The sequence below is a fragment of the Catharus ustulatus genome, chromosome 10 (assembly GCF_009819885.2).
Source record: "Catharus ustulatus isolate bCatUst1 chromosome 10, bCatUst1.pri.v2, whole genome shotgun sequence".
NCBI classification, from domain to species: Eukaryota; Metazoa; Chordata; class Aves; order Passeriformes; family Turdidae; genus Catharus; species Catharus ustulatus.
In genome coordinates, this window is record NC_046230.1 from 8,563,882 (window position 1) to 8,573,729 (window position 9,848).

At 40.5% G+C, this 9,848-nt stretch overlaps 1 protein-coding gene across 1 annotated transcript in view; it reads right to left on the reverse strand.

Annotated features, from left to right (window-relative positions):
- LOC117000994 (phenylalanine--tRNA ligase beta subunit-like) overlaps positions 1-9,687 on the reverse strand; it is a 36,678-nt gene extending 26,991 nt beyond the window's left edge. Inside the window, exons 1-10 of the mRNA XM_033069125.1 lie at positions 9,605-9,687; positions 8,603-8,658; positions 7,534-7,688; positions 6,949-7,021; positions 6,535-6,650; positions 5,972-6,122; positions 4,687-4,795; positions 2,382-2,452; positions 1,030-1,091; positions 891-942 (exon numbers count right to left, since the gene is read on the reverse strand). Of these exons, the coding sequence (XP_032925016.1) occupies positions 891-942; positions 1,030-1,091; positions 2,382-2,452; positions 4,687-4,795; positions 5,972-6,122; positions 6,535-6,650; positions 6,949-7,021; positions 7,534-7,688; positions 8,603-8,658; positions 9,605-9,662 (903 nt within the window). The 5' untranslated portion in view covers positions 9,663-9,687. The remainder of the gene's footprint in view (positions 1-890; positions 943-1,029; positions 1,092-2,381; positions 2,453-4,686; positions 4,796-5,971; positions 6,123-6,534; positions 6,651-6,948; positions 7,022-7,533; positions 7,689-8,602; positions 8,659-9,604) is intronic.
- Positions 9,688-9,848: the final 161 nt, after the last annotated feature.

A 9,848-nucleotide genomic window follows, 5' to 3' on the forward strand; every position in this document is an offset into this window, starting at 1 on the left:
TTTTTTCTCTGTTTTATCCAGCAAAGCTGCTTTGGTTTCTGCAGAGATTTCTGTCTTGTTTGGTATCTTTTCACAATTCTACATCTTTCCTTTGGTGATTAAAACTGACATTGTGAAAAGAAAAAGCTAAAATGACACTAGAAAACCTCTCAGCAAAACTAAGTTTCTTTCCCTCTAAACAGTTTGTACTCCCTCGGTATATCTGATTTTATGAACTCAACCAGATCTGTCTTCAGTTACTTTCAGGAAACAGGAGGAATTGCTTTCTTTATACCTATTAAGAGAATAAAAACGTAAGACTCCATTAATGTGAAGAGGTCTGTCTGGGGCTCTGAACTGAACTTGAAGTCAACATTCTGCCTTTTAGACCTTTACATACTTGGTGTCTGTAAAGTGAAAGACTGAAAAATGCTGTGTTACAAGCTTATTTTAACTGAAGGGCATTAAAGCTTCCAGATCTGATAAGTACATTATGCTGAGGCTGGTTTCAGTTGTCCATAGGCTGAAGGACCTCTTCCTGCATTCATTTTCCTGATTTGGAACATGTAGGTTTTAAAAGCTTTAGATACAGATGATGACCTTTGATTTGTTCTGAAAAAGTTCCTATCACAGGTACTCTAAACCATAACAGTGTATTTTTAACCTCATCATAATTCAATGGAGCTTCAGAATGACTTTCCTAGACAAGAAGCAGGAGTTATTTTTCATGGGGTTAGAGGAGGTTCTAACTCACTAATACAGAGAAAGTGCCAAGCTGGGATTTTACACCACACCTCAGAACCAGCACATGCTGCCACTGTAGGAAAAACAAGCAATGTCACTCTTAGCAGAGTTTGTGTCAATGAAGCCCTCTCCCTAAGGACACAGAGATCTCCTAGTGCTGTGCTTACCGGATAGATGTGGGTCTTCCCATTGGGATGAACCACTTCTACTGCTTCAACACTGAGAGAGACAGAAAAATATGAGTAACAACTGTTTTTAACACATGGCCCAAATGTCATGTCTCTCTCCTTGCAGATTTATACTCACGTGAATGGCTTCTCACAATATTCACTGAACATCGTGACCATAATATCAAGAACAATTTTTGCCTACAAAACAAACATAATAATCACATTGAAATCTGTTAGCTACTTCTGTTGATGTAGACAAAATATTTTAACAAAAAACAGAGAAAATATCTCGTCTTACACCCTCTTTATTCTATTATAATTTCCTAGCAGCCTAGAATACTAGACTGAATTGTAAAAAATATTTTCCTTCTGCTGCAGACATTCGTGCAAAAGCTTGCAAATCTTTGGTTTTCAAGGTTCTGGAGCCTTTGTGTATCTTTTCTAAACTCTGTTATTTAGAAACTCAGGGTTTTTTATTACCATTTGGAGCTGGGTCTTCCTAACCTTCTGTCTAATTAGTCATTTCACTGAAGTTCAAGTGAGAATGGAGAGGCTGAAGGACTGCATTGTTTAGCAATACATTATTGAATAATCTCATCTGCAATTTTTTGTTTGTTTTACAATTAATATTTCAAGAGATTAGTATAACGGAACGTTATAATGAGATTCAGATGAACTTCTCAATCCACAAAGGGGTGTTTTTGATGCCTGACAGTGTAATTTTCTTTGCTTAAACAGAACAACATATCTATTTTTACTATCAAGACAAGCAGTAGCAAGAAACAGTTATTTATTAGTCTGCTTAAAAGCCACTCCTCAACATGCAAATTTATTTGTGTTGTTAACATACTATTTTGTAGTAGGGTAAGTTAAAAGCAGTTTTACTCTTAAGCATGAAGTTACACACTTCAGGGAAACTATCAATGAATGCACAGCCTATATTCAAGAACAATTATACAAGGCAATTATAACTCTTTGGCTTTCATGCTTCAGCTTTGAGTTACAGAATTTGCATATGGAAACACTTGAATTTAACAATTATTTGCATGGCATCCCTGCTTGATAAAGATAACTAAGGAGAAAAATCCTTGTCTTTCTTCCCTCAGCCCAAATTTTCAGTAGGAGACAAAATGAATCTTTACAAAGAGTATTCTGCCAAAACAGGAAGTCTTAGTAAATTTTATTCTTTTCCAAGCCTTTCAGATTTAGAAAAAGTGCTCAAAAAGAACAAACAGTCTCTAATTTACTTGAATTATTTTCTCATACAAGCTGAACACTTAGTGTCAACATAAAGATACAGTAAAATCAAAATTCAGTGAAAACACAATGCTATCTGTTTCCAGGGAATTCTACAGTCTTTTGTATTGGAATGTTGGCTCCATACAGTAAATGCCTTGTTGTTGTAGTGGGTCTTTATATTGGAGCTCTATTATCCAAAGGGAAAACAATTATATTAAAGCATATCAAAAGCAGGAAAGATTAATTTACCTTTGTAATATCTGTGCCTGTACATTCAATAAACACATTTCTGGTTTTTAGGCTTATTTTTGTATGATCACCTAAAACATGTGAAAACAAGAACATGTTAAGAAATATTAGTTTTATTGCAATAGCACTGGTACTGATTCATTTTGTGTCAGAAAGATCATTGTCATTTTCCACAGCTTAAAAAAGCTATTCTCTACTGCACCAACATTCACAGCTGTTGGCAGAATAGCAGCTGTTTTTATTTTTGAATTTATGAATCAAATAAAAGGAAAAAGGCAGATCAGACACACTGAGTGGGTTATGCTTTACACTCAAGACACAGGGATGATCTACAGGTATCCTGGCACTCAGCTGGAAAAGGCAGCTAACAGAACAGTGGCCATCTGCTGTTAGCAAAGGGCTCTGCACTGCCACGGCATCCCATCTTCCCTGGGTTTAGTCTCACATTGAATCACATTTGTGATCTATGTCATTTCCTTGGACAGGAACAACTGAAATGGTCTTCAAAAAGTGATGCAGACTAATGATTATCAATAGCCATTCTTTGGTCTCCTGACACTGTTGATACCTTATAAGCTGCTCTACAGTAGTGACTTAGGTCTAGCATGGGTCCCTTCTAAGCATGAATTTGCTTTGCCTATACTGGGAGTTATGATGTGTGCACCTAAGTATATTCCTGTCACACTCAAAAATTTTCTTGTCTGGAAGAAGTACCTGAAGTGTCTCTTTTTGCAAACTGGCTGTAAAGGCCCCCAGTAGCTGGTTCCCTGCAAAAGTGGGGTCTGTTAGTAAGCCACAAGCAATCTGGAGCAGCTGTACAGAGATCTCATTCTGCCTGTTAGGTACAGATGGGCAGTGCACACCTGGAGTGAATTCCATGGCTGGGAACCATGCAGGAATGTGCACACACAGTCCTAGAACCGTGTGGGATCATGCCAAATCCAGCCTCTTTGTCCTTCTTGCCATTCCTTGCACCATTCATTGATGCAGATGCACTCCACCACAGCCAAAGAAAGCCTTCGGATGTACATGAGAATTCCTGCTTCCTTTGTTTGATTCTGACTTAGCTTCTCTGTTTTAGTTTCCTATCTGAGAAATAAGGTCCCAGCCAGACTGGAAGTTAGGTGCACCAGAGATCTTAGGACTGAGGGATCTTGTACTCCCTTACATCTGTGCTGTATCTCTTTGCAGGTGGAATGTTTTCAGCATCTCTGGACTCACTTCAAAGCAAATACAAACCTTCACATCAGTGCTTGTAGATAATCCAAACAACCAATACAGATGTTTACACTGCATTATCTGTTTAAAAAGCACCTCTGACCTGGAAGTCTCTCTCAGATACTGTTCCCTAAAGCAGTGGCAGGTGTTAAATTTAGTTCAACGTTTTTAATTGATGAAAGATAAACAATATGAAGTGCTTATAAATGGAACACCCCCAAGCTGAATGAGCCTAACAAAGAAGGACAAGGCACAGAATCTTCAGAATAGTTACTGTTACCAGTCCCTGCCAGAGAGTTTGAGCCGCCTTTTAAGAAGATTTGGGTTAGCTGGATAAGGTCTATTAGGAAGCACATATCCAAAGAGGTTATCACTGCAGATGTATTGGTCAGTGTAGGCAAATTTACTGATTCCTGACCTATATTTCAGTGTGTAGGTATACTGAATTATCTTTCTTTAAGGAGTAATTCTTGTCATACCATTAAATGGCTTCAGCAAACCTTGTTCTCAAAAATCACCCATGGTTTTTCTGCATTCACAGGAAACCAATGTCTAGAAACAATGCCAAAAGTCTAAACTAATTCATTCTCTTTAAGCAATTAAAGTCTCCTGAAATCACTCAGTGGGACAGCACTTGGATCCATAAAAACTAGTTTCCATAGCTGGTAGGCTCCCTGCTGTGACCTCATAAAATGGAGTACTAAGTTGCAGTTACCAGTTACAGTTACCAGTTTAAAAAATAATTTCTTGCCGGCTTCTTTTAGCTGAACAAATGCTTTCCTAAGGAAAGTTCCGGCCACAAGGAGCTTTATTGAGTTGGGGAAGAGTATGAGAAGCTCAGTGCAGAGGTTTGTAGTAGGACTTTTACACCCTTCTGATGAAGATGAGAAAAAGGAACACTAGCAGCCTAGGGAGGGAGCAAAAAATTTTACTACCTTTAAACTGAAAGAAGAAAAAAAGATTTTATGAAATTGTAAGTGAAACAATTTTAAGAAAACATAATAATCCCTACAACACATCAGTGCTTCTGTCAGACACTAATTCACAGACAAAACAGCAGTATAAAGCAGTCACAAATTAATCTTACCGTTGATGATTGGTGGCATGGACAGAACAACCCCATTGCTGTCATAAATGACAGGATAACGTGGCTTGTTTTCAATCAGGTGCAGATAGTGCCGAAGGTGGCTGTCAGTCTGGAGAAACAAAGCACAGCCTGAATTGCACTTCAGCTCACAGGTGAACTTCCACAGAGCCACAATGCTTTGGTGAGTGATTAAGGGGAATTTTGAAGGTGGGAAGGATTGGGTTAGAGTAAAGTACTTTACTAGCAAAGGATGTTTTCTCCCAGCAGCAGGAAAAGTTTGAAATGACAGAACTGGATCTTTGGTTTTCTTCAGAAGTGCTGAAGATTATTTAAAGATTCTCTCAAACACGTGTAGGCCATGCTACCCTTGTTCACCACAGCAACCACTGCCAAATATCCTTAGTCTACAGGAACTCTTCTTAAAAGTGATAAAAATTAGTACTGCAATACTTTTGGTTATAAATTGTTGGATACCGACACATTTATATCTAAATTTGAATCAAAATTTACATTTGTTCTAATGACATAAGTATGGGCTGTGCCACAACCCAATTTCCTTTTAGTCTCTCTTGTTTCTGAGCTCTCTTACTCCTTAGTCACAGATACTTGAGGATTTGTCTCTGTGGCCAGTATGTGTTCCAGCAGAGTGTACACTGCAATGACAGTGATAAATAGTATAATTTTCAAATGCTGACATTAGAACTGGCCCACATAAACATTGTAAAATCAGACTTAATAGGAACTTTCCTAGCATTTGCCTGGTTTCATCAGGATGCTGAGGCAAGAGCAGTGTCAGACTTAACTTGAGCCTTTTACACAGATATGCTTCCCTAATATGCAGTTGGGTAAATAATCTAACATATTCCACAAGTAAACTGAAATGAAGGACAAATTAAGGTAACTTTAAAAAATCTTGTAATAACTACCCAAAACTTTTCCTACACTTGTACACCAAATATTTATATGTAGATAAATAAACAAGCTTTTACAGTATTATTAAGACCATCATGAAAACAAATCTTCATGTGGATAAACCCAAAGTTTTCTACCAAACCCATTCTAAGAGTTGCTCTTAGTCCCAAAATACAACATATCTTTCAGAGACGATAAAATATTATCATGCATTGCTCATGACAAGCAAAATACAGAATGTTCACTGGCTGTTAAGCTACAGAAGATAACTGTGTTTTACTTATAACTTTGAATAACAAGGATATGAGAGATATTTAGCCTTGGAAATTTATCTTCCTCATTTAGAGCAACAAGTCTGAAAAATTCCACTTACCCTATACAGATCCATAATTTGTGAGGCTGTGTACTCCTTGGATTGATTCAAGGGTTTAAATTTAATTTCAGAAGGTGCTTTGGCTGTAAAAGTAAATGGACCAGTGATGGTGTCCAAGTCATGGGTACCTATTGCTACTAATGCTCTTTTCCTAGAAATAAAGAAGGCAAAATAATATTTTTACTAGTAATACTTGGGAGCTTTTTAGAGTATGATGCTCTGCTGTTCACAGAGCTTACTGAGAAAGCCGAAGGATAATTTTGAGAAGCCCAGAAATTACTTGATTAATAACATTTTAATAAATATTATTATGAATAACAACACAACTGTCAAGGCAACTTCAGAGGGAATGTTGCTACACACTTCTGTCTCAACTCATGAATGAAATGAACAGCTATTTATGTTGAACAATACTGGCAGCAGACAAGAACAGGTAAGGAAATGCAAAGGATCAAGAGAACTCCTATAGAAGATTTTCCTTGGCATAACCATAACACCTCTATGCAATAGGGATAAAATCATGCACACAGACACTATACACTACTTTAAATCTAAGCACTAACCTGCAAATATTTTGGTGTAGTTTCTCTTGGAGGTCGATGAAGCTGTCGTAGCGGTCCTTGGTAAAAGTTATATTTCGGAGGACGGCGGCTACAGCGTGAGGCCGGATCTGGGCAGTCTGCAATTCACAACAGCAGCATGCAGACTTCAAGAGAGCTCTGAAACTTTGATATGAGCTCCATCTGAAACTTTGATTTGATCTGCTACTAGGTTCACCCAAAACAATTTGTCTGTTTTTCCTCCCCCTCCTCATTCCTAAGACTAGACAACACCGAGTAGAGACATTTATATTTCTTCAGCTCCTGTTCTGCAAATAAGATTTCCAGTCTCACTGCTCTTACAAAATCATACTGATACGGATCTTGCTGCTTCAGCAACTCTCAATGCATTTACAAAGGTGCAGTAAACCTTTTTACCTGTTCAGTGACAATCAGCCTCTGACCTTCACCCTCAGCTGGTATTATCTTTTCGAACCTAGGGAGATTTATCCTAAAACAAAAACAGAAGTAAGTCTGTAGCTGAAATGCAGCAAACTAGAAATGTAGCAGCAATTATATTGTAGAAAACTTTCTTGATAACATTTCTTGGCAAGTAATTAGCTAACTGAGCAAAACTTGTTTTTTATGGGATGGTAAACAGATTACTGAACTAGAAAGGATGAACTCAGGTAAAGTTCTTGCAGAAAAGGGAAATAAATTATTTGTTTTGGTATTTACTACAAAGGATCACAAAGAAGTTTCTCTGCAGAAGTTCTTTACAGAGGATAAATCTCAAATGGAACAGCAATTGAAAACTTTGTAGAACAAAGTACAGTACCATTCTAGTCTAGTCTGTTTAAGTTATGCAATAGATCCCCTCCAGAGGAACATCTGATGAATCTGACCTACACGTGTAACCATACTCAAAATCCAAGCAAGCAGGAAGTTCTGTTTACTGACCAGAAATGGACCCATATTTCAACAAGTAACAAACAGCACAGAAATCTCACAGCTCTGCCCTACCTTTCCTTAAAGACCTGCAGTCCTCGGACCAAGCCTTCCAGGCACAGCAGATCATAGCGGTTGGCAGGGACATCAATTTTATAGAGAACGACATCAGACGCCCCTTTTGCCTTTTCTTCGCCTTTTTCTTTACTTATAATGTCCTTCTCAGACGTCTGAAACCAAGCAAAAATGCGGTTTTAACCCGTTGCATCTTAACATTGATGGTAGAATGATAGTGAGAGGAGAAACTGTATTAAGTTTAACACTCTAATTTGCATTTATATGGCAAATGGGCACACCAAATACAAGAAATTACATAAAACCTCAAATTCAAAAACTGTAGAGCAGTGTACCACAAGAAAAATCCAGGATTAAAATTTTAAGAAAAAGATTATAGAAGCAAGAACTTTCAGGCTGTCAGATCCCAGTAGAGATCTGAGACCTCACTTCTGGCAATAGATTGGCAAATGACTTGTCATAATCAAATTTATTCTGAAATAAAGCATAACATACAATGTTCAGATGTCTTTTCATAAACATCATTAAAAGGCCAATAAATTAAAATTAAATGGCACAACCAAAACAGGTCTACTTGAACAAGATTTGCATGGATCGAGTTGTCAGGACTAGCGAATCTCCACAAGTACAGAACCTTTATCAAAATTTAAAATGTAAATCAGTTACAACTCAAGTAACAATGTCCAGGACAAATAATTTTTTTGTGGATATTGCACAGATGACTGTGTATCAAACAAAGCCAAACAGATCTTGTAAAATATGATCAATGCATGCCCTGTGGCCATATTTATGCTACTAAATAAAATAGTGCCTGAGACAAGATCAAGCAGCACAGAGTGCTGAGCTCCAGAAAGTATTGCAAAATCTTGGAGTCTCTTGCTTCCAAAGCAGTAACTTTTGTAAGTCTAAGGGTTTTTTTCCAGATTCAAAACATCTTTGTTAATACAATCCATTACAACCCTGTACCAGGGGATATACTGAAAAAAATGCTATACAAACTTCTACCAAAAAGCAGTGCTGTCAATATGTTACATCTACTGAAAAAGCAACAAATAAGTACATTACTTACAATTTCATCAAGCTCCAAACCAAACTCAAAGCAAAGCTCATCAAATTCTTCATCCGCTGTGAAGGAAGATGGTGAATTTTGGTTAATAGGCAGACCTCAGACCTAATTTTTGTGTGTGTTTGGAATGTTTTCAAACAAGATAGCAAATGCTATTAAAAAAAATAAAAGTAATTGAAGGAATTTTCCTTATATTTGCATCTGAGTAGCAGCTTCTTTAGCACATATTCGATTTATTGACATGGTATTTGGAGAGTCACAAGGGAGGGCTTCTGATCTTTGGAGCTCAGCTCCTCAGCCAAGTCTGTCAGAGCAACTCTGGCCTGAACAGATAGATAATGAAAGGAGAAGGGAATAACTGGGCAGCTTCTGCCGAGTGCTCCTACTGTGATCAGTCCGGGTGTTCTACAGAGGTTGCATCAAGTGCGCTGTACAAGTGAGTAACACCCCGGAGCTGACCGTGCAGATCCGCACCGGGCTGTCTGCCGAGCCACAGCTCCCGTCTGCTCTAAACCACCGATGTCCCGAATGCTCCTCAGCCGAGCATCTTAAATCTGCTTCCTGAGCCACGCTATTCACTGCTCGCTTTGCCTGCTCCCCCTCTTATCTCTCCTTCGTTTAACCAGATCCCAGAGCAGACAGTGAAACTGCGGCCAGAAGCCGCCATGTGGACACGCGTGGTCGCGGTTTCCCGAGATGCGGGCTCAAAGCAGCGCGTGTCGGGGCAATGGGCAGAGGGGGCAGGATAACACACGGCCGTGCCTGGCGTGCCGAGGGCTGGCGAGGAGCAGGCGGCAGGAGAGCCAGCGGCGCTCCGAGTTCTGAGCTTCCCCGAGAGCCCCAGCGCGGCCCCGGGACACGCAGGGCGCGGAGGGCGCGGCCGCCGGCACCGAGCGCGTCCTGGCCGGGGCCGGCAGCGGCGGGGGCGCCGTGGCGATCGCAGCCCGGGGGCCGCGGTGCCGGGCGGGCGCGTCCCGCAGCACGGCGGGGATGGCGAGCACTCACTGTAGCTCCTGCCCAGCGCCCGGAACAGCAGCTCCCGCTTCACGCTGACGGTCGGCATGGCGGCCCGGGCCCGCGCTGCGCCTGCGCCGCGCTCCCGCCAGGCCCCGCCGCGCTCCCGCCGCGCTGCCCGCGGGCCGCCCTCAGACCCCGGCCCGCGCCCGCCCAGCACCGCGCTGCCCGTGCCCTGACACCGCACCCCGGCCCGGGGGCTGCTCCGATCCTGGCCTGCGCCCGGGAACAGGCG